The sequence below is a fragment of the Ovis aries genome, chromosome 7, assembly GCF_016772045.2.
Source record: "Ovis aries strain OAR_USU_Benz2616 breed Rambouillet chromosome 7, ARS-UI_Ramb_v3.0, whole genome shotgun sequence".
Taxonomy (NCBI): Eukaryota; Metazoa; Chordata; class Mammalia; order Artiodactyla; family Bovidae; genus Ovis; species Ovis aries.
The window spans coordinates 78,343,542-78,368,749 of NC_056060.1; the positions used below are offsets into that span (position 1 = coordinate 78,343,542).

The 25,208-nt window shown below is 41.8% G+C and overlaps 2 protein-coding genes across 7 annotated transcripts in view; both read left to right on the plus strand.

The window, feature by feature from the left end:
• RAD51B (RAD51 paralog B) overlaps window positions 1-25,208 on the plus strand; it is a 632,024-nt gene that overhangs the window by 585,684 nt on the left and 21,132 nt on the right. For 5 of the 6 annotated variants that reach the window (XM_060418204.1, XM_042252666.2, XM_060418203.1 and 2 more), the window contains one exon: window positions 17,635-17,713. In XM_060418204.1, coding sequence (XP_060274187.1) covers window positions 17,635-17,713 — 79 coding nt within the window. Of the gene's footprint in view, window positions 1-17,634; window positions 20,023-25,208 lie in introns of those variants that run through there. The other variant, XM_060418202.1, reaches the window with a different exon arrangement.
• LOC114115636 (cysteine-rich PDZ-binding protein-like) lies at window positions 3,508-3,932 on the plus strand. Its single transcript, XM_042252672.2, has one exon. It carries the CDS (start codon window positions 3,508-3,510, stop codon window positions 3,811-3,813), a length of 306 nt encoding a protein of 101 aa, XP_042108606.1. The 3' UTR covers window positions 3,814-3,932.

Here is a 25,208-nt window from a genome sequence, read left to right on the forward strand (position 1 = left end):
TCTCACCAGGTGTTCAGAGAACTTAGCATTTATATCTGGACAGAGTTTCTGTGCATCTTATTTTTCTGGTCATTTTTATACTCCTGGTTTATGGTAGAGAAAGGGAATTGGTTTTTGTCACATGAAATTGCCTGTAACAGTATTTAGTTGCTTTAATTGGAGCCAGATTGAAATTTCCAAATTTCTAAACTCAGACAATGCAACCAGCACATACTTGTTCATACTTGAAAGTTAAAACCAGTAATACTCATACCAACTTTTGATTTTTAAAAGAAACTTTAAAAATAAAGATTAAATGTGGTATTTGATGGCCATGAACTTACTAGTAATACAAACATCTCTTCTTTCTTTAGCAGCACCCCGCAGAAATACTAACAAATGATAACACTAACAATTTCAAAAAGGGTTAGAAATATCATTTTAAACCTAAATGTACAGTGCTGTGGCCTGTGTATAAAACTGTACGTTAGCCTTATACACATAGACCCTCTCACATGGGAAGTAAAGTAAGCAAAGGCAAATAGATCATGGAACTAATTCTTTAGCCTTCAAGATAGAGAAAAATCACTAACCTTCCTACATTTTTTACCTGCTCCCCCACCACAGTGGAAAGAAACTTCACATTTCTTAGGTTCTTATGATGTGCCATATTTTTCATTCATTTCATTCATCTCACTAATTTTCACAATAAGCCTATGAAGCTGGTATTACTGTGCTTATTTTAGACATAAAGAAAGTGAGAGGTAGACAGGTTAGAATGCCCCAAATCATACAGCCAAGATTTGAAGCCACAGTGACTAAATTCAAAGCATCTTACATTTTGTAATAATGATGATCATATTTGGCCTCAAGCCACCTTTTTTCAGTCCCCTGAAAGGATGATTTAAAGATAGTTAAAAATTATATTAACCACCACTGAGAGGAGCTTTTAGGTGTATGATAATTTTATATATAGTATGTGCATAGGTGTGTGTGTGTGTGTGTGTGTGTGTGTGTAACTGACCCTCAAAGTTGATATTGTGATAATACCACCAATTTACTACCCAACTGGAGATAAAAGAACTAAAGCTCACAAAGAGGGCCTCCTCTCTAATGTGAAGGTTTGACCACTTATATCTCCACTCTTTCTCATGATCTATCTGAAATTATTTCCATTTAATAATAATAAAAATGGCTAACCCCAAAGGGCAGGAAGATTAGGTCTCTTTGAGATATCAACAGGTTTCAACAAGATATTGGAATACAGGAAGTGATGGAAGATTGACAAGATATAACAGAGGAATCTATAAGCCAAAGTATTCTCAATGTAGTGTAACAGCAGAACACTTAAAAGATTTCCTGAGACTTAGAAGCACCAGACATCACAGAAAGCAGAGAAGATGAAAACAGGAGATTGGCTGAAAATTTTACATGAAATATAGGAAATAGTTGGACCACCTTTCTCACCCTGACAGCTAGGTGACCAATCTCCAATCCAAGTTGACAACCGAAATTTATCTTTGGAGAAAATGAATTAAAGAAGTTTCAGACTTGGGACTTCAAATAAAAGTGGAGGATATAGTGGGAGGCAGCGCCTAAAAGAAGAGATTACACCTGTCAAATGGTGAACCTGAAGCCCCTTTCTCTGCCCTGCTTCTAGATTGTAGGAGCTAGACAAGAGATTGGACAGGTCTTTTCTGTAAATACCAACCCACCTCTGAGAAGATATCTCCATGTATTGACATTTATCAGTCCCCAGTGAATCCCACCAGTTTACCATATGCACGTTATTTCTAATTATAGTTTTAGAATAAAATATATTTTCTATTATATAATTTTAAAATGACTGGATAACCAAGGGATCACCCAACTCATAGAATGTACCTCACACATGAAGGCGAAAACAAACAAAAAGAAAACTGAGGAATTATAGATAATACAAGATTTAAGGGAAGAAATCCCTTAAACTGTAATTAATATCCTCAGAGAATTAAAAATTATATAAAAACAAGGGTAGGATGTGTTGAATTAGAAATAGAAGACAAGAAAGAGCTCTTGGAAATTAAACACATGATGGCTGACATAAGCTCAATTAAAGAGGTAGAAGATAATACCAAGTGATATTATTTGAATTATGGATAAGCATTGTTGATTAAAAACAAAATAAAATAATCAATTTTCTAGAATTGTGAAAATATTTTAAACAGAAAGAGAATTGCAGAGTTGAACAGGGGAAGATAACAAAGATAGATAGTGAATCAATGTTTAAAAATTTGTCTTGGGAGCCTTAACATATAGAATGGCAGAGTAAGGTACTCAGGCAACTTGCATCTCCTCAAAAGCAACAAGAACATTGATTAAAACTGTCAAAATCAACTTTTTCAGAACTCTGGAAATTACTGGAGGCTTGGAAAATCTGGTAAATTTTTACTCAAGAAAACCAGGTGAATCTCAGTAAGAATTGTTGCAAGATTTATGGCATTAAACTTTTACAAATTCCATCATTCTTTCCCCAGTTGTGTAGTAATCTTGAAAGCCAACCATCTCACAACTACAATAGCTTTGTATTGTAGCTTGGAAAGGTTTGGAAGTCCCTTATAGCCCCATGCAAGAGAATTGTCACTATTTGACCTGACTCAGAGCTTGGTCTGTGTGAGTAGCCCTACCCTACAGGCTGGTGGCAATTGTTTACATCATGGCTGCCTAAGGTCTTGTTACCTGGTAGAGCTAACAAGAGGCTGACAAAAATATTTTAAAGAAAAAAATTGGGTGATGAGATGTCCACAAGGAGCTTTTTAAATGTCCTACATATACCAGGCTAGAATGCTACACATCTTCCCAGAGCTTTGCTCATGGCCAAGAAGGACCCAGAAGACCTTAAGCTGTCACTTCTTGCTGACCTTGAGGCTCTGTGTGAACAGGAAATGAACATTAAGACAAAGCTTTAAATTCCCTGAATGCATGCCCAACACACACACAACACACACACACACACACACACACACACACACACACACACAGCTTGGGAGACTTACTGATCCAGGTTATTTAGGGAAGTCTGTTCAATCAAATCCAGTTCAATCATTAATCACTAAGTGACTTCATTTACAAGGCATCCTCAATAAAATTATAGGCTGACTTCTAATCAGAAACTCTGGCGATCAGAAGGCAACAGAATGATGTATTCAAACTGCTATCAATCAACAATTGTATATCCAGCAAAACTATCCTTCAAAATTGAAATTAACACACTCTCAGAAATACAGAATCTTAGAATTTGTCACTAGTACACCAAGCCTACAAGAAATACTAAAAGCAGTTCTTCAAACTGAAATGAAGAGTCTAGAGGGTAATTGGAATCCACATGCAAAAGTAAAGAGCACTGGTAAAGGTAAATACATAAGTAAATATAGAAGTATGAATGTGGGAGGTGTTTGTTACTTTTTTCTCAAATATGATTTGAAAGACAATTGCATAAAACCATAAATCTAAAGTTGTGTTAGGGGCTGAGGGTATCATCACGGAAGGATGGTGTGCGAAAAATGTGAAAAGAAACTTGGTACTGTTATCACTCCAGATACATGGAAAGATGGTGCAAGGAATACCACAGAAAGTGGTGGAAGAAAGCTGAATGAAAATAAGGCTTTGACCTCAAAAAAAGCAAGGTTTGATCCGTATGGAAAGAATAAGTTCTCCACTTGCAGAATTTGTAAAAGTTCTGTACACCAACTGGGTTCTCATTATTGCCAGGGCTGTGCCTACAAAAAGGGCATCTGCTCTATGTGTGGAAAAAAGGTTTTGGATACCAAAAACTACAAGCAAACGTCTGTTTAGATGTATTGGCATTTCGGGTTTTCCGTATGATTTTACTTTTTGCTTTGAATTTTCAAGGCATAAGTTAGATGTTCAAGTTACAAGATAACATGTCTTAAGACAAATAAACCAGGGAAGTAGACTGGTATTCTTTCTTTTGCTGTCAAAGAAGTTCAGCAGCAATGTAACTAGTTTTCTGCCTTAAGCTTTTCTTTACAAACATCTTATTTAACTGGAGTAAGTAACAAATCTAACAAAAATATTTTCCTAGTTCTGTATGTACTTTTTAATTTATCATTACTCATATAATTTTTATTTTTCCCTCTACATTATAGATATTGCAAAAGTAAGAAGGAAGTTGTTGATATATGGCTTTGAATTTGGCATTCAGACTTGTGATCCTTCCCTCATTCCCTTTTGGTTGTGTAGTTTTAGGATCAGCAGTTCCTTAATTAATCACAGCATCATAGGGCATTCAAATATCTGAGCCCATTATTGTGAAATAGTTCCTTAAATAAATTAGCCCAGACCCAAATTTAAAAAATAAAATAAAATAAAGTTGTGTTAGTAAACTTCTAATGTATAAATATGTAATGTGCATAACAATAATTGTGCAAAGGAGGAAAAGAAAATGGGGCTATAATGGAGCAATTTTTTTGTAAACAATTTAAGTTAGCATAGGTCTAAACTAGATTGTTTTAAGTTAAAACAGTAATAGCAACTTCCAGAGCAACCTATAAGAAAATAACTCAAAAGTAGATAGTACAAGAGAATTAAAATGGTAAACTAGAAAAGTATCTAACATAGAGACATCAGTAATAGAAAAATAGAGAAACATAAATGACAAGATATACAGAGAAACACATAGCAAAATGGCAGACATATATCCTGTCTTATCAATAATCACATTAAAAGTAAATGGACTCAACACATCGATCAAAAGGCAGAGACTGGCTGATAGAGTCAAAACGAACAAACCCCATCCCCATGATCCAACTATATGTTGCCTCCAATAGATACACTTTAAAGTCAGACACAAATCAGTTGAAAGTAAAAGAATGGAAATTATATACTGTAATATTGTGATTTATAAGATATTTGGTCATTCAGATAACCAAAATATATTTCTCCAAAATAATATATATTTATATTTAGTTTTTATTCATAGTTCCTAACTCACAGGTTCCAAAACACTTGGAATTTTCTGAGTGATAAGAACAACAGGAGCATCATTTGTTGCAGTATTTCATCTCTTCAGTTCAGTTCAGTTCAGTTTAGTCACTCAGTCGTGTCCAACTCTTTGCAACCCCATGAATCATAGCACGCCAGGCCTCCCTGTCCATCACCGACTCCCGGAGTCCACTCAAACTCATGTCCATTGAGTCGGTGATGCCATCCAGCCATCTCATCCTCTGTCGTCCCCTTCTCCTCCTGCCCCCAATCCCTCCCAGCATCAGGGTCTTTTCCAATGAGTCAACTCTTCACATGAGGTGGCCAAAGTATTGGAGTTTCAGCTTCAACAGTTTTTGAAAATGCTTCAGAGCCATCACAGTGAAATGGTTTACTTGTTACTTATAACAAGCTGTTTCCACCACAATGGGGTTCATGTAATGAAGTTGACTTTTGTATAGCACCTAAGGATGGGTGCTAGTTGCCAGGAGAACCAACCATGAAAAGAGAGTGGGAACTTCCAGTTCCACCCCCTGATTTCTGGGGAGGGCAGGAGAGCTAGAGATAGAGTCAACCAGCAGTGGACAATGAATTAATCAATTATGCCTGTGTAATTCAGCCTCCATAAAAACTCAAAAAAAGAGAGGTGTTCAGAGAGCTTCCACGTTGGGGAACCAGAACACTCCCCTATGCCACCAGGCTGGGCTCCAAGCTCCGCTAGGACAGAAGCTCCTTTGTTTGGGACTTCACCCTATGTATCCCTTCTTCTGGTTGTTGATCTAAATTAATAATAATAAAAGGAAATTTGGGGGATTCTCAAATATGTACAAATTAAACATACACTCACATACTTCTAAATGAGCAACAAGTCCATAAATAACAAGGGAAATTAGAAAAATACTTTGAGAAAATGAAAACAAAAATATAACATACCAAAACTTATGAGATGCAGCTAAAGCAGTGGTTGGAGGGAAATATATAACTTAAATACCTATATTAAGAATGTTATTGTATGGGCTTCCCTCGTGGCTCAATGATATAGAAACTGCCTGCCAGTGCAGACGACACGGGTTTGGTCCCTGGGCAAGGAAGATCCCACATGCCAAGGAACAACTCAGCCCACGTGCCAGAACTATTGAGCCTGTGCTCTAGAGCCCAGGAGCCGCAAGTACTGAAGCCCGCATGCCGTAGAGCCTGTGCTACACAGGCAACAAGAGGTAGCACTGCAATGAGAGACCCTCGCACTGCAGTTAGAGAGTAGTCCCCACTCACAACTAAAGGAAAGCCAGCATAGCAATGAAGACCCAGCAGAGCCAAAAATAAATAGATGCATGAAATTATTAAAAAGAATTTCATTATATGCAGACTCACCTCATAAAGCTGATATTTAATATAGAAATAATGACCCATATTCTTTGACTATACAATTTGCATGCTACTATATAGGTGTAGACACTAAATTCTAATTTTAGTATAATTTGGAAAAAATCACTAACACTTTCAAACCACATATAAAGTTCACTAGGAAAAAAAAAAAAAGAACCCTAACATGATTTTTAAAATATATGGACAAATACTAAGCTTATAATTAATTATATGCATGCTGAAGTATTTAGAGGAAAGTGCACTGATGTTTGCAATTTACTTTAAAATGCAACAACATAAAGCTAAGATGGGTTGTTGGATAGAAAAGTTATAAAAACAAGTATTATAAAATGTTAGTGGTAGAATCCACTTGATAGGTTGATGGGTATTCACTATAAAATTCTTTAAATTTTGCTGCATGTTTGAAATTTTTCATAATAAAATGATAGGAAAAATAATAAACTCAAAATACCACTCTGACCTGAACTATTACCATTGCATAATTTACCAAGTTAATAGCCTATTGATCTGAAGAAATTAATGTTTTCTTTAAGGAGCAAGTTATTTTAGTTTATAAACTTTGGGAATCTAATGTATTATATAAACATTTTTAAACAATCACCTCACCCAGAGAGATGTTATGAAAGAGCATAATGATGCTCTGGGGGGGAATAAGATCTTGTAGCCTCAGGGCCAAACTTTCTAGGAGAATCTTCCCAGGGTCTAGAATTATATGTCATAAGGGATTCAGATCAACTTTAGATTTCTGCCCCCAGTTTCTGTCAGAAAAGTTGTGAAATAGGCCACATGTAGATAAATCAATAAGTTTATGCCTGCTCAAATACAGTGCCTTTTTCCACCTTGTCATTTTCCAGCACAGTATTACTACTACAGATCTTGCTTCCCTATTTTGAGAAGGCAGTTTAGACACCATTCACTTCTTTCTCTACGCTCCCCTCGTAATCTTGCAAAGCTGTTGGTACTGAGGCTTCAATGTTCCGTGAAGAGTGGTTTTCCAAGTGATGAAGCAGATTCTAATCAATATACAATCCAGAAATGTACTGGGACCTGGATCTCTGCCACCTTTCCCTCCAGCTCTCTTAACACAATGACTAGGGAATTCCTTTGAGATTCACTGAGTATGCTTCAAGCCACCCTGTTCCTGTGGCCTCCTTCCAGCCACAAGATCTTCCTGTCTGGAGCATTTCCGGCCCTTCTGTCCCTTGGCTTGGAGAGTTCAGCTCAACCTGGGGAAAGGACAGAAGACTTGGGGTTATCAAAAGCCTGTTGAATTATCTGATGCAAGACTGGCTGGCTTGTTTGCCTCCCTGGCTCTCTTCCTGGGCTTCAAAGCAGCTGAGAAAACAACCTTTTTCTAAGTCTTGGACAAGGAGGAAAATCTCTGGCATGAAGGATTTCTGTCGCAGACATTTGGCACAGCTAGAGGAAAGGTTTGGTTAGCTTGCAAAAGGTTTTATTAGCCCAGACATCCAGGCGAAATGAGATAATGGGGTCCCTGTTGAAGGACATTTTAGAATCAGTGGGTTTGCTCCCCTTCCTTCTCAGCAGGTCCCTTGTGTACAGATGTAAATATTAGAAGTGTTTAACGAGGACACCGCCGGTGAGTTCATCAACTACCACACAATCCTGCTGACCACGGAGGAGACTGAGATAGGGTTAAAAAAAATAGCAAGCTAGAAATCTGTGGATGGATGCAAAGTCCTATTTCTGAGCTATCCAACTCAACCGTTTCTCACCCCAGCTTTCTTAGCTGAACACATTACAATGTCTTTGGTCCCTGCATTTTGTGGATGGAAAGAAAGAGAAAGAAAGCCAGGCCTACCACCTGCCCCTGCAGGAAGAAACTGTGCTTACACTTTCCTTCTGCCAGCTCATTTCACTCTGCCCTTTGCCCCTGACCAATATGAGACTTGGGGTAATGGGTGGGAAAGGGAAGGAAATAAAAGAGGAAGGATTCATTAGCAGCGTTAAAGGAAGCCTGCCTGGCACAGGAGTCGGAGAAGAGAAAGTGGAAGAATTGGTGCCAGCTAACCCTCAGCACATGGCTGCCTATTCATGTCTGCTTCCCTGGGCCACAAAGGCAAAACTCACTTTTTCCTAAAGTCAGGGCTCTTTTGCAGAAACTCATATACCCTGCCAGGACCAGAATTCTATAAAAGCAGCCTCCAAGAGAGCCTGTACCTAAGGTTCCTGATGTCTTTGTGCTGTCTTATCCACACTGACCTTCCTGGCCACCCATGGAGGAGAAGGGTAGGCCGGGTTGCTCCCGAGGAGGGTCACACCTGTACTTTAAAGGGACACAAGTACTATCTCTAGAAGGTGTCACCATCCTGGAGAATGCCTGAGGTTCCTATGTCCAGCACTTTCTGTTCTGTGGCTCCTTTTCCACTTTCTGAGCCTCTTGGAAGTGGGATCAGGCCAGGAAAAACATGTGATGCTATAGCAAGCTGAAACCAAAGACTTGACTGTGGTCCTGCCCAAGCCAAGTCTTGGCAATGATTGATGGGGCAGCCTGCACTTTTCTATGTGACATATCCTAAGTCCCCCAACTTTGGGGATGGGTTGCCAGATAAGCCTCAAAATAGGTATGAGTCAGAGCTTCAGAGAGTCACCATTTTTTTATATTTTATAATTGAGTTTCTGTTATGCATACAACATCATACTGGAGGTTGCTAGGACTAGGAGAAGCAGCAATGATGATGATGTCCTTCGCCTTCAAACACATGTTAATAAATTCAAGGGGCATTAACTATAAAATGGTGGAGAAAACAGTGAGTACTATTAGAGAGGTTATAGATACAGTGTGATAGATTTGAGAGACATTACCTCAGGCTAGAGAAACTGGCATGAGCTTTCTGGAAGAGGTTGCATTTTTACAGCATTCCAAGAGTATGTAGGATTTGGGCATTGAGACAGGAAGGACGAAAGGAAGATTAACAGTGTGGAAGCTTGTGAACCTCTTAGTCAACCTGCATGGATGCCCTTCTTTGTCTTGAACTATGTAGTATCCATGCTGGAAAGCAAATGCCTTTATTTGTTGTTATGTATTCTGCCTCCTTGATGTCTTATCCCTTGGATGTAGATGTATCTATGCATGACAGATTAGAGGTTACCATCATGCTGGTTGAAAGTACAGACTATACAACTAGTTGGCTTGGGCCAGAATCTTGTCTTCAGCACTTATAAGCTGTCTGCCTCAGAGGGCTATTGTGAGGAATAACATCTATTCGTTGTTGTTTCCATCATCATTACTGTGGGACCCTTGGAAGGTCCTCCAACCCACCCCAAACCATAAGACTTTCCACCATTTTTAGGTCTATTACTCTCTTCTGACAGTCTTACATTAAAATGCAAAATGTAAAGTTTCCTTAGCACTAGAAGGTTTAAACCAGCTCTGCTTAGGAGCAAAAGAGAATCAGCTGATAACTTATTTGCTTAGAGCAAAATAGGCACCTGAGTGGAGGGATATGAAAGGAGGAGAAGAGAGTCTGTACAGGTAGGCCAGTGAGCTCCAGGAGCCAACTTCTCCCCGCCACGTTTTATTTAGAGTACTCAGGCTTCTGGGGTTTCACTTGTACACTGAGAGAAACCTTCACACATATAGCATGGGGATAATGTGAAGAACAGTGAAGAAAATGTCCTTCTGTCATTTTCAGAGACCACATATGCAAAGCACTGAACTGGGCTCTATGAAATGGAAGGGTATGAGATCAAAGGCAATGCCCTTCATCTTTGCAGTCCCACTGAGAATTCAGAACATGTTTCTAGGAAATAAATTGAGGTAGAAATGTATAACAGTCTTTTTTTTTTTTTTTGGTCATCATAATGGTGAAAGTGATGATATTCTAGTTGAGCTATTTCAAATCCTAAAAGATGTTGCTGTGAAAGTGTTGCACTCAATATGCCAGCAAATTCGGGAAACTCAGCAGTGGCCACAGGACTGGAAAAGGTCAGTATTCATTCCAATCCCAGAGAAAGATAATGCCAAAGAGTGCTCAAACTACCGCACAGTCGCACTCATCTCACACGCCAGTAAAGTAATACTCAAAATTCTCCAAGCCAGGCTTCTGCAATATGTGAGCTATGAACTTCCGGATATTCAAGCTGGATTTAGAAAAGGCAGAGGAACCAGAGATCAAATTCCCAACATCTGCTGGATCATGGAAAAAGCAAGAGAGTTCCAGAGAAACATCTATTTCTGCTTTATTGACTATGCCAAAGCCTTTGACTGTGTGGATCACAATAAGCTGTGGAAAATTCTGAAAGAGATGGGAATACCAGACCACCTGACCTGCCTCTTGAGAAACCTGTATGCAGGTCAGGAAGCAACAGTTAAAACTGGACATGGAACAACAGACTGGTCCCAAATTGGGAAAGGAGTACATCAGGGCTGTATATTGTCACCTGCTTATTTAACTTATATGCAGGGTGCGTCATGAGAAATACTGGGCTGGATGAAGCACAAGCTGGAATCAAGATTGCTGGGATAAATATCAATAACCTCAGATATGCAGATGACACCACTCTTACGGCAGAAAGAAAAGAAGAACTAAAGAGCCTCTTGGTGAAAGTGAAAGAGGAGAGTGAAAAAGTTGACTTAAAGCTCAACATTTAGAAAACTAAGATCATGGAATCTGGTCCTGTCACTTCATGGCAAATAGATGGGGAAACAGTGGCTGATTTTATTTTGGGGGCTCCAAAATCACTGCAGATGGTGACTGCAGCCATGAAATTAAAAGACGTATACTCCTTGGAAGGAAAGTTATGACCAAACTGCTGCTGCTGCTGCTGAGTCGCTTTAGTCGTGTCCGACTCTGTGCGACCCCACAGACGGCAGCCTACTAGGCTCCCCCATCCCTGGGATTCTCCAGGCAAGAACACTGGAGTGGGTTGCCATTTCCTTCTCCAATGCATGAAAGTGAAAAGCGAAAGTGAAGTCGCTCAGTCGTGCCCGACTCTTAGCGACCCCATGCACTGCAGCCTACCAGGCTCCTCCATTCATGGGATTTTCGACAGCATATTGAAAAACAGAGACATTACTTTGCCAACAAAGGTTCGTCTAGTCAAGGCTATGATTTTTCCAGTAGTCATGTATAGATGTGAGAGTTGGACTATAAAGAAAGCTGAGCACCGAAGAATTGATGCTTTTGTAGTGTGGTGTTGGAGAAGACTCTTGAGAGTCCCTTGGACTGCAAGGAGATCCAACCAGTCCATCCTAAAGGAGATCAGTCCTGAGTGTTCATTGGAAGGACTGATGTTGAAGCTGAAACTCCAATACTTTGGCCACCTGATGCAAAGAGCTGACTCATTTGAAAAGACCCTGATGCTGGGAAAGATTGAGGGCAAGAGGAGAAGAGAACGACAGAGGATGAGATGGTTAGATGGCGTCACCGACTCAATGGACATGAGTTTGGGTAAACTCCGGGAATCGGTGATGGATGGGGAGGCCTGGCGTGCTGTGGTCCATGGGGTCGCAAAGAATCGGACATGACTGAGTGACTGAACTGAACTGAACTGAATGGTGAAAGTTTAATTAATTGTCTACTCTATGATTGTGTCTGCTTTCTTTCTCTTTTTAAAATTTTTTTTTGGATTTTTGTACAATTGTTAAAGATATTTTTCATTTACAGTTACAACAAAATATTGACCAGGTTATTTCCATTTACAGTTACAACAAAATATTGGCCATATTCTCCATGTTGAACAATATATCCTCAAGCCTAGCTTACACTTAGTAGTTTATACCTCTTTTCCATCCACCCCATGAACTTCCCCCACCCCCACCACAGGTCACCACTAGTATGTTCTTTATATGTGTGAGTTTCAGATGGCAGTCTTTTAAAAAGTGCAAATTCTCACAGTAGATGGGATTATGGCTTACACCTGTCTTGTGGAGTTCCAGAGTTTTCAGAGCTGCACATGTCTGTACTCATTCTTACCCAACTATATATTTCCATAAACCCTAAGAAGGTTCTAAAACCAACTTCACATATTACACACAGGGTTGAGTGGGATAAAAACTTCTCACAAAATTCCTGGATTCTATTAAGCTGCAGGGCTTTTTTATTAAGGAATCCAGGAGGGCACTCAAAAACAGCACAAGTCAGACAATGATTAGAACACCCCAGCTATATAGGTCGACTGAACTTCTGAAATAGCAGCCTCAGTTATCGGCCAGGGAGGGTTGTTTGCTTTATAAGAGGGTTATTTATTGTTTGAAAGGCACAAGGGCATGGGGTGCTCATTGAAGTCTAAAAGAGGGAAAAGTCAATATGTATTCACAAAGACAGTGTGGCAAACATTACCTTTTTTCCCCTGAAATCTGTTAAGCTAAAAAGCTAATTTACACTTCTTCACTCTGCCACGTAAGACTAGAGAATCTTCAGGTCAGAAAACTCATGTTAAAAGCAATATGCACTTACCTTTATCCCAGGCCTCTTACCAGCATGTCTGCTTTGAAGTGTTTATGGTCATAGGTAGGTTTGGGGCTCTAACCACCTTGATGGAGTTCTCCTCCAGTTGCTCTCTTATCAGTTTCCCTGTAGAAACTTGGGCTCCAATCCAAACATATTTCATCCACCATGGTTTGCTGAATGAGCAGAGTAGGACCTGTTTCTAGATACTGTGTCTCCATTAATACAGCCTGAGATCACACTGCTGCTGCTGCTGCTGCTAAGTCGCTTCAGTCGTGTCCGACTCTATGTGACCCCATAGACGGTAGCCCACCAGGCTTCCCCGTCCCTGGGATTCTCCAGGCAAGAACACTGGAGTGGGTTGCCATTTCCTTCTCCAATGCATGAAAGTGAAAAGTGAAAGTGAAGATGCTCAGTTGTATCTGACTCTTAGCGACCCCATGCACTGCAGCCTACCAGGCTCCTCCGTCCATGGGATTTTCCAGGCAAGAGTACTGGAGTGGGTTGGAGATCACACTAGATTTTTGCAAACCACATCTCCCAGCTGACTGGTACTGAACTGTAGTGAGCTAACATGTAATTCGTTTTCTGAATGTTAAATCTCATCTTCCCCATTCTGTAACCAGAACAAATTAGTCCCCTGTTCTTGAGGACAAGGCTTTACATGTATTTCAATAAAATTGTGTCCTAAAGATTCATAGGTTTGTCCCAACATTCTAACCAAATTGAGGGTTGTTTTCATATAATGGTTGTCTAATATATTAACTGTTCCTCTAAATTTGGTGTCTCCTGTTGCCGTATTCAGCATCTCATCAGTGGGTTTAGTTTCATGATCTGTGAGTCCAAATGTCACTTTTCAGGTGAGATCTTCTCTTAACTCCCTCTTTTCATCCAATATACTTCCTATACTCTTTCTCTGTTTTTTTCTCCATAGCATATATAATCATTTAATATGAGATATATTTCACTGCATATTCATTTTATTTATTATCTTTTGCCTCCTTTAGAATGTAAGCTCTCCTAGGGTAGCAATTTTTATCAGTTCTATTCCCTGTTGTATGAATGTGGTTGAATACATCATTGTGTGCATCCAGGTCAGTAATTACGTTGAGTATGATAGGACTGAGGATAGAATCCACTACCTTCTACTAGAGGTTGTTACCCCATACCAGATTGTTACTAAACTTTTGGATACTTTCAGATCTATTTCATGGTATTAGCATCTAGTCCACCTTGTCTTCGCTTTATCCAGAAGGCTACTAAGAATTTGTTACTTTTTTTTTTTTTTTTTGCTGAAAATCTGATAGTTCATGCTGGTGGTAGCCCTCTGAGCTATCGATCTGGAAGTTCTTTCCCAAAAAAGGAAGTGGGATTCATCTGACGTAACTGATCACTTCCTCTTTCTAACTGCATACAATCATCCTTTTGATAGCTAATTTTAAACCCTGTCCAACCCTTGATTTCCTGGAAAGGAGGTACTTCCAAGTTTGAGAACCTTCCATGTGAGGTCCTTCTGGCTTGAGCTCTGGGCTTGTTCACAGAACGGCCACATGCTTCCTGGAAGAGGAAGTCATCAGATGATAGTGGGTAGCACCACTAAGCTGAAAGGCTTAGGTTCAGATGGCATTTATTGTGTCGCATTGGAATATCATATCCTTTTTCTGATTCTAAGATTCAGTTCAGTTCAGTTCAGTCGCTCAGTCGTGTCCGACTGTTTGCGACCCCATGAATCACAGCACGCCAGGCCTCCCTGTCCATCACCAACTCCCGGAGTTCACTCAGACTCACGTCCATCGAGTCAGTGATGCCATCCAGCCATCTCATCCTCTGTCGTCCCCTTCTCCTCCTGCCCCCAATCCTTCCCAGCATCAGAGTCTTTTCCAGTGAGTCAACTCTTTGCATGATTCTGTGGTCTATAAAATAAAATTTCAAAAATATAGTATGATAGTTTATTGAATACTGTTTATTTATACCCTTCTGGCTTTTCATGTCCAATTTTTCATGTAGGCAATGAAGATCTGAGGTTTGGTATATGTTTATTTATATTGATTTTTGATCTAAAGGCTTTTTATTTCTCTTCTCCATTTCCGCTTTTCCCCATTCTTCCTGACACACCTGTGGCTTAGGTGTCTCCTCATCCCTGAATTATTACAGTAGCTCCCTAACTGACTCCAGGACTCCCGTCTCTTGCTTCTCCACCTTAGACTCTTCAGTCAGGCTAATTTCCTGAACCTAGCTGTTCAAAATGTGGTCTATGGACCGCAGCATCAGAATCTCCTAGGAGCTTGCTAGAAAGGCAGATCCTCAAGCTCCACTCAAAACCTAGTGAATCAAAATCTACATGTCAACAGGCCCAACATTAAAGCTTGAGAAGCACTGTCCTCTCTTCTGCCGTGCCATTCCCCTACCAAGGAGCACCCATAAATTCACATTGAACCATCCCTACATTATCTCTGTCAGAAATGATCCACTTTAATTATCAGGTGAGAAGTTTTGACATAAAGATATAAGTATCCATCTATAGCATCTACTCATTTGTTCTGAGAATGAGAGCTAGTTTATCTAGATAACTTTAGAGCAGTTGAATTCAACTTGAATTGAATCCTTCAGGTAAAAGCCAAGTATATTGTTTTTTGGTAAGTGAAAGTTAAGGGGAACTTGGGAATCGTATGTAGTGAGTTGGTTGGAAATATTCCAACTACGGGTTTTAGTTTGACACAGGTGTTTTTAAAGTTAATTTCTTTTCGTTGTATTTATTTACTTTTGGCTATGCTGAGTTTTCACTGCCGCACAGGCTTTTCTCTAGTCGCAGCAAGCAGGGGCCACACGTCACTGCCGTCCACAGGCTTCTCCCTGTGGTGGTTCTCTTGTGCGGCACAGGCTCTAGAGGGCAAGGGCTTCAGGAGCTCTGGCTCCCGGACTCTCAAGTACAGGCTCAGCAGTTGTGGCGCATGGGCTTAGCATGTGGGATATTCCTGGACCAGGGATCAAACCCATGTCCCCTGCACTGGCAGGCAGATTCCACCAGGAAAGCCCAACACAGGCATTCTTTATACTTAATCTTCAACATTATCTCATTTAGGTGGGTGTTGTTATCTCCATTTTACCTATAAGGAAACTGAGGCTCAAAAAGGTAAGGTTGTCCAGAGCCAAAGTATTGGGTACATTTCAGGCTATACCATAGGAATCCGAAATACAGTGGTTCACACAAGTGACTCTGTACTGAGCTGGACAGGTGACCAGGTGGGAGGCTTTGCTGATTTATGAGATCAGCCAGCTTCCTTCCCACGTGTTGCTTCATCATCCCCCAGGATGTGGTTGAAGCTGGGTCTGGCCTTGGGAAGAGGGAAAGAAAATGAAGAGCCCATAATTTTCTTATAATCCAGAAGTTTTACCTGTCATTTTTGTCATCTTCTGTTAGTCAAAGCTTAGCCACCTCACCACACCTAGCTGCAAACAAGGCATAAAAAGGTTGCAACCTGGGGAGTTGTTAACTCTAAGGAAGAAAGGAGGTGGCTACTAGGGGGAGACTACATAGGCATCACCTGATTTGCCATAGGCATCAAGTTGATTAGTGGAGGAACCTTGATTCAAACTCCACGACTACAACCTGTGCTCTTTCTACCATTCTGTTCCACCCTTTCTCATAGTTGACAGTGAATGTTTGTTGAATTGTTGTAGATTGAGATAGTACATATAAGCCTTTGGTTATTTGAAATTATTTCTTCCTTCTCCCCTCTCTCCCTGATTACCTAAGTGGCTCTGTGCCAAACTTTCACTATTTTTTGATGACGTTAGTTTGTAAAACAGGGAATAGATCGTCACCTTCCTTCAGGAGAAATACAATAATAAAACATAATCCACCAGTTCTTAGAGGTTCTGTGGAATCATATGCAATGTGTTAAAGGGTTAAATAATAGTAATTTTTTAACTATCAAATGACCATCCCTTTTAAAGTAGCTATCTTCATAGTAGAGTGCCATTATGCAAAATATTTTTGATACTTTGTGTTGGTTGGTATGTCAGCCAGCTGTTGCTGCAGTAATGCTTTGTGACAACTTCAAAATCACAGAGGTGTGCATATAGTCATAATCATTTAACCAATGTGTATGTAGATCTCCTGGGGGTCAGCTATTTAGATTGGACCTAACTGACCAGCTCTACGTCAGGTGTCTCTCTTCCTCCTTCTGAGATAGCAGATTAGCTTGAACATATTTTTCTCTGGCAGTAAAAGGATAAAAAGAACAAGTGAAGTTTTGTGAGGCTTCTTGAGGCCTAGGCTAAGAACTGGCACAACCTATTAGTCAACACAAGTCATGTGGCCAAACCTATGGTCAAGGTCCCTGGGAAATACTCTATACCTCCAGTAGGAGGGAAGGTAATCATGTGGCTAAGGATGTGACTACAGACTTAGTGAAGGGTTGGGGCCAACCAGGCAACCTGCCATGGCTCTGCCTTTAGCAAGTTATTTTGAATATTTGCAGTGATGTTAAATCCTTATCTTTTAGGGGTAGATTTGAATTTTTTAATAAAATAGCTAAATTTATGAATATAGTTAGAGGCTCAGGCTAAATTATCTTTGGGCAGAAATGTAGCTATTTAAGCATGTGAGATAATAATCAAACTTATATCTAAAACTGACTCAAGGATATGGTCTTCATTGACAGAATAGTTGGAATTGATGTACAGCCTACCAAGGTGGTCAGTTGTTTGAAGGAATAACCCTCATTTGGTTCTAAAATAATTTCAAAGTAAATAAACCACAGTTTGTGGTCACATGTTCCCACTCTGCTTCAGAGTGGGAAGAGGAGTGAATAAGAGGCTCATCTCTATTTCCTTTGACTAATCCTGAGCAAATATGCTCTCTGTGCAGATTCTCATTGCCAAGTCCCCTCTGGCACCCTTCACCGCCTTTGTCTACACCATCGAGAAGGAAGGCTTGGTTCTTCAAGGTAAGATCTTCGGACAAGCCATTTCTTTCATCTAATTATGCTCAGCACTGCCCATTGTGGGTGGTAATTACTGCTTTGCTCCTAATGGAAGCTCCTTCGGGACAGAATCAAAGGCCAAGAAGAACTAGCCAGTGATGTTGATCCCGATAAGATAAAAGAGATTGGCAATTGTGGCAAGAATTTGACAGAGGTCAGGGAGAATTACAGAGCTCCCTAACAGAGTGGGACAACCCAGGAATGAGGGACAAGTCGAGCAGGCTAGGAACTGCAACTCCTCCAGTCCTCTTTGCAGATCCCATGGGAGAAAGGACCCAGCCCTGCCTCAGAGCCTTCTCACTTAGCTGGGAAGAACCAGCTGGGCTGGCAGCCTGGGGGGCACTTTGTCATGGCTCCACGAGCACCACTTCCTCGGCCTACTTCTGGTTACTCTATTTCCTCCCCTTGTACTCAAGTCCCGACCAGGGACCAGGCCTTACAGACCTGCACTTTGTGACATGGGCCTGAGTGCTGACTCACGGAAGAGCCCCTCAAGGCCACAAGCTGAACTAATTCAACAAACAGAGGAGAAAGCGGATTGAGAGGCATCATTCCTTGATGTAGGATCAGGGTGGTTAGGAAAGGTGTCGTGATGGCAGGTCTGCAGAAAACAATGAAGAGGAGGGGGTAAATTCAAACCCCATTGAACTTAGCCCGGAGGGTCAGATGCCCCAGACTGCTTTGTAGATTAAGAAGGGTCCCCACAGAAGTGCTCAGAGTACACATCTGTCCCCCTACTGTTGGGCTGGAGACGTCACCCAGAGATGCTTGGCACACGTCTGCTCAGAACCTCCGAGGAGCATATTGTCTTTGCTGTCTGTGGGAGGAATATCTGCCCTTTAGGATTTTATAAGCTGAGTGCTTTCCCCAAGTTTGTGAAATAGGGTGAGCCCTTATAGTATTCCCATGGAGACACCTTGCATTATAAAGCTCTAGCAGGACTTCTAGGCAGCCGGCTGGACAGTGCTTCTGACTGAGGAACAGGCTCTGCCCTCCCTTTCCTTGCCTTCTAAAGCATCCACTTCTTAATGGATCCAGAAAGCAGCATGTTTGTTTGGTGTAGCTGAGCTCCACAGCAGGGACTCGGGTCCAGGGAAATTTGGAGTAAGAACTCCTGACCTTTGGCTCTTAGCCTTTGACTTATGCTATCCAAGTTCCTTGGTAAATATTTTTTTTTACAATTGCAAATATTGTTTTCTGACAAAGAAGCAGAGATTTTAAGACCAGATTAAGCAAAGCAAACAGCAGGCCCCTTTGTTACGGACTCTCTAAGGGTGTATAAGTAATAAGCAATCAGAGAGCTGGACTTGTGTTTACCCTGTGCACAGTGTGCCCTTCAGCTTTTCATTTTTAGAGCCTTGCTTAAAAGATTAGAACTCCAGCAAATAGCAAATTTAGATGAAGATTTCAAGAAGTTCTATGCAGGATTACAAGATAATTTCAGGAGGGAAAGAGCCCATTCTGCCCAGATAGTTTGTAGGAGAGCGTTGATATGGTGCCTATATCTTGATCGCTGGGCATTTTGGTAGACAACAGTTGAAAGCCTGGTCTTAATTGGATAACTTTGGGATAATAGTGTGGAAGCGAGATTCACAGAGTTGCCTCTCTGACTCTCATTGCTAAGATCATGATTTTGACGGGAAAGAGGAAGTTGTTTAGGGAAAGTAGAAACTGAAACCACAGTAAATTGGTAGGGGTTAGAAAGCTGCAAAGAAAGACTATTAGAAATAGTTGGAAAACGAGAGAAAGTGGATTACTAAAGGAGGCTGGCCTGGAACCGGGTGTCCAGGAAATAGAAACATGCAGGAAAGTGTCTGATGATGCAAGAATCCCAACCAGTAAATAAAAATGTCTGGGAGACCTCAGAGCCTTACCTGTTTGCTTTTGAAGCCACACCTTCCTCTCTGAGGTTTTCTGGAGGCAGCAGGAACCTTCTGCCCCTATCAGCAGTGCCATTTCATGTAAACCTCTGGGCATTCCCTCCCCTCTAGCTATGTGCTCCCAAGGCTTTAAGTAAACAAAGAGGAGCTCTGGTCCTCAGAAAAATGGGGGCCCCTCCTGTATTAGACCCACCTTGGATTTCCGTTCCGGCTCTGGTATGTTCTTGAGAAAATCTCTGGAATCCTAGTTTTGTCAGCTTGAAAAAGACGATGTTGACCTTGACTCAGTGCTTTGCAAACTGTTTTGTGACTCATTGGTGGGTCATGAAATAAGGAATCACAACCAGCACTGAGAAAAAAAAAAAAGAGAGAATAGAAAATAACAGATTATATCACATATGTTGTACTGCTTTGTGAAATATTTCTTGTGTGATTGTGTGTGCATGTACATGCATTATGAGTTTATGTACAGAGGTTGCAGTGCAAAATGTTTTTCTTCATTGGATTGTACTCATCAGCCTGGGTGATCTCTAAAGGCCTTCCCACTTCTTTATCTGATTCTCTGAGGAGATGATGTACTTATCATTCACTTGAGTTCAGTGGAGTTGTGCCCTTGAGATCTCCACAACCTGGAAGGTAAAAGCTTATTTCCCCCCCAGTTTTAACAGATGACTGAGCTAAAAAACACCTGCACCATTTCCCAGGTTTAAAGCAAAGAAACCTTTGATCCCTCGGTGATAACCTTGGAAAGGTCTCAGAAGTCAAAGCCAAGAAGCTTTTCTTGTGAGAGGTTGCTCTGGCATGATAGTCCTGAAGTGGCATGCAGGTTGGCACCCACAGCTGTGGGAAGGTGGGGACATGTACAATCCTTGTCTGAGGGGCATAGAGACAGAGAGGGGAAGGGCTGGAAGAGTGAGGGCAGTTCCTGGGTTACCAACTAAAGAAGAGCCAGCTGCTGTGGCTCCACTTTCCGTCTTTGTAATGGAGCCAACCTGGGGTGGCAGGGAAAAAAACAATCCAAATGGGCTAGCCTGGCTTTTGGCGGGGGTGGGGGTGGGAGTGAGGGACAGAGCTATTAGTGAATCTGGGAATGATCGCTGGGTGCCTTTTATCCCCTTAGCAAGCCCTGAGATTCCTACCAGCCTGCTAACCAGGAGGTTTTATAATACCTGAAGAGCTCCAGAGTGCAGAAGCAGAGGGAGGGAGAGAATAAAAGGTGAGGCCCGCATTGGATTTACCGGCTCTGCAGGCCACGCCCCACCCCGGTTCTCAAGGATTAGGATGCTGAGAACAAGCCTGCCACTGGGGGCCTTTCAGCCTTCCCGCCCTTTTGTTCACAGGGATGGGAGGGACAATAAAACGGCAGGCTGGGGAGACTGAGGGGCTTGGTTAGAGATTTCTCAGGCTGCTTTTTGAAACACTTGAAGGAGCCGGTCCATGCTATTGTTGTAGTAAAATAGAAAGCGGAACTATTCTCCTTTCGCAAGGAAAAAAGGAAGAAAGAAAGAAACCACCCCCCACCTCCCGCGCCACCCCAGCATCTTCAGGAGGCTGCTGGGCTCAGGCTGTTACCATGGTAATACTGCGTTGTTCGCATCTTCTTTGTCTCCCGCTGGTCCAGGATCCTGGCGTCTCCTGGTTGAACTCAAGACTCTGGAAATACTTGGGCCCCTGGACCCTGGAAACATTTGGGCCTCCAAGGAGAGGGATCTCACAGCCCCCAGCTTCTTGATGGTTCAGACTCTGAGAGCGACCAGGTCCCAGCAGAGGAAGAGTTGAGCTGTTTTGTGCTACTCAACTGGGAAAGGTGGAAGGGGGTCAAGGAAGATCCCATTAATCCATTTTCCCTTTTGTTCCCAGAGTTCACTGTGAAGTCCCAGTGCCCAGTGAATGGGAAAGCTTAGAAGTTTGACTAGCTCAGAGTGAGGCCCAGGGTTGCCAGGACCTAGTGGAGAGGAGAGGGAAAAGCGAGACTTGGCTTTGGGAATTGGCTTGCATGGAGTGGGTCCACAGAACTGCATGGCTGCGGATGGGAAGGAAGTGTTGACTCTGAAATCCAGCTTGATCCATGTCTATTCTGGTCATGTCCTCTGCTTCCCCAGTAAGCCCCAAATGTTGTGCCACCCAGAGCACAGCTGGGGCCCCTGGACCTCTGTGTCAAGGCCAGGTATAATGATTCTGTCCCTGAAAGCAGCCAGACTGTTGCTGATGCCACAGGAGGTGAAGGGACAACCCAGAGCCTGTGTCTCCTGGAGCCACTGTGGCTTTCACAGGTAATAAAGGCCTGCCAACTTGGCAAAAGAGAGGATACCCTAGGAGAGGTTGGCCAGGGAAAAGGCAGGAGTGGGCTCGGAGTCTGCGTCGGGGGAGTGTCCTCCTTGATCACTCTTCCCGGCCCTCTAGTCTCCTTTTACTTAGGGATCTAGGAAGTGTTTGAAAAACAAAAACCAAGTTGTTTTGAACAGGATAGAGGACAATGGTTTAGTTTCTCAACAGGGCAGAATTATGGGCTTTTAAATTGTTTTAAAAAAATAAAGATCAGGTCAGGCAGGTTGAATCTTGATTCTGGTGCTGTTTTATTAGTTTAGTTTGAATGAGCAGCATATATTTTGGGATGGGGAACCTCGGGGAGCCCAGAGCACCCTGAGATAGGTCCAGAGAAGGTTCTGGAAACAAAGCTAGTTTCCTGTTTTTCCAACTACCCAGTATATGAGGACTCAGAAAATAAAAAATAATGATTTGAGAGCTGGGATGCTATATGCCTCATCTTCCTTGTAAAGTCAAAAATGATTGTTTGATCGCTTTTTTGAAGCACCCTGGGAAAGACATTAATCTCCTCTGTTTGTTCCCTTGTCGCAAAGTTGGGTTAGATTCTTCCACCCCATTTTCTTAGTCACTGAGCCAACTGGATGATTCATTGAAAACTTCTTTGCCCCCAAATACCACCATCTGAGCTCATCAGATTTCAGTTACAATCAGTAGCCCATTTAAATGTTTCTGCCCAGTGGACTCAGAGTGACCCAGAAGATTCTCAGTCTGAATCCATCCATCCAGGTATGGAGGTGTCTGCCTGGTAAATATCACCCACACACCTGGCACAGCCTGGCATGCTCTTGGGAGCCTGGCAGAGAGCCCTGGGATTCAGCAGAGCAGAGTGAACTAGCTGTCACAGGGCATGGAGGAGAGGGCTGCGGATGCCTGTCTCATTGTCCTGAGCTGCTTCTGCCTGCCCCTCCAAGAGGCGCTTCCGAGGGCAGAGAACACAGGACTCCCATCCACAGCGTTGCCCCTCTTTGCTTCACATCCTCTCCCTCCATGACAGCGTCCCACACTGGTCCCTTCTTTCACTCTCGCTGTTAGCCTCAAAGACAGATTTTCTTTTTAATGCGGAAAATATATTTAAAATACGTAACAGTACAGAAAATAGTAAAGCCAAACGCATGACTCTAACATCCAGAATTAACAAATGTTAATGTTTTGTCAGATTTTTTTAAGCTGAAATATAGTTGATTTATAGTGGTGTGTTAGTTCCAAGTGTACAGCAAATTGATACCAATATATATATTCTTTTTCAGATTCTTATCCCTTATAGGTTATTACACAATACAGAATAGTTCCCTGTGCAATACAGTAGATATTGTTGTTTCTCTATTTTATATATAGCAGTCTGCATATATCAATCCTGGGGCTTCCTAGGTGGCGCTAGTGGTAAGAACCCACCTGCCAATGCAGGAGACATAAGAGACGCAGGTTCAGTTCCTGGGTTGGGAAGATCTGCTGGAGGAGGGTGTGGCTATCCACTCCAGTATTCTGGCCTGGAGAATTCCATGGACTGTATAGTCCATGGGATCACAAAGAGTTGGACGTGACTGAACCACTTTCACTTTCACATGTGCTTTATGCATATAGTTACATGATTAACTGATAAAAATTATTACTCTACTCCTCTATCTCTCAGAAAGGGACCTTTCCATTCCATTCATCGTTATTTTCAGGTGAGGGGACTGAGTGCCAGAAAGGTGAAGTGATGCTCACTGCCTCAGAATTGGGTTTGTAGCCATTTCCAAGTATTAAGCCTGGGCTCCTGTGATTTTTCATAAAATCAGAAATGAGTTGGGGCCCCCTTGTCTCCCATCATGGCAGCCCCTGTGACAACTTACCTCTTGAGCTTCATAAGCCTCCATTGGGATAGTCTAGGCCCATTCTGAATCTTGAATCCCGAAATCCTAAGCTGTGATGGATCAGTCACATTGATATAGTGATCCTTCAAGGAATTTCCTTAGTTGAATCATAAATTTGGCTGGGTAGAAACATAACCTAGATCAACAGTGGTGTACAAGGTAGAGGTTGACTGCTTTCTCATGTAGCATTATGGAAGAATGCAGTCCAGAGCTGATGTAGCAACTCAGCCCCACATATTAGTCCAGCTGCTGCTGCCGCTGAGTCGCTTCAGTCGTGTCCGACTCTGTGTGACGCCATGGACGGCAACCCACCAGGCTCCGCTGTCCCTAGGATTCTCCAGGCAAGAACGCTGGAGTGGGTTGCCATTTCCTTCTCCAATGCATGAAACTGAAAAGTGAAAGTGAAGTCACTCAGTCATGTCTGACTCTTCGCGACCCCATGGACTGCAGCCTACCAGGCTCCTCTGTCCGTGGGATTTTCCAAGCAAGAGTACTGGAGTGGGGTGCCATTGCCTTCTCCGATATTAGTCCAGAAACTCTGGCAATTCTCTTGTTGCTCCAGCATGCCTGGGAGGCTGCCTTCATTGTAATGATCCAAAATGGGTCACTATCATGTCCTATATCAAGGCAGCAGGAGTTATGTGGGGCAGAGATTCAATAGGAGGAAAGGGCAGCCCCCTTCCTTAAGGATATTAACAAGAAGTTACACATATTATTTCTGCCAATCTATAGATGTATGGAAAGTAAGGCTGGAAAATGTAGTTGTTAATCTCAGTGGCCATGTGCTGAGCCAAATTTGAGGAGTTCTATTATCACGAGAGAGAGAGAGGAGATGCATATTCAATGATACATTTCATTCAGAGGAGCATAGTTGCAGAGATTAGGCCCCAGGGTACAATAGTACAGACCCTAGAGCTGGACTTGTTGCATAAGGTCCAAATGCAGTATAAATATTGCAGTTTCTCAGAGTTACCTGGAAAATAGTTTGGCTCAGATAAATCTCTTTTCCGTTCTTAAAAAAACAAAGGTATGTTTAAAATGGTATCAGGACATTCTTTAATAGAGTCTAAAACAGAGCCGTAGAGTATCACAGTCAGCAATGCCACCAAAGATCAACACCCAGAAATCTTGGTTCCCCTTCCAAAACAAAATCTCTGTCAAGCAGAAACTTAGGACGTGTTTTGCTATTGTGCACTATTCAAGAAAAATACTTGAACAAGAGCTAGTGCTTATAGCACAAAGCAGAGTATAAATTTGGTTCCAAAGTCATAGACTAAACACATTTTTTCCCCAAAATGTTTTTTCTGTCTCCACCTTCAAAAAAAACCATGAAACAAAATGTCAGTTTGAATAAGGTTATAGAGAAAAACTTATTCCAAGGCCTGGACTATGGTTAGA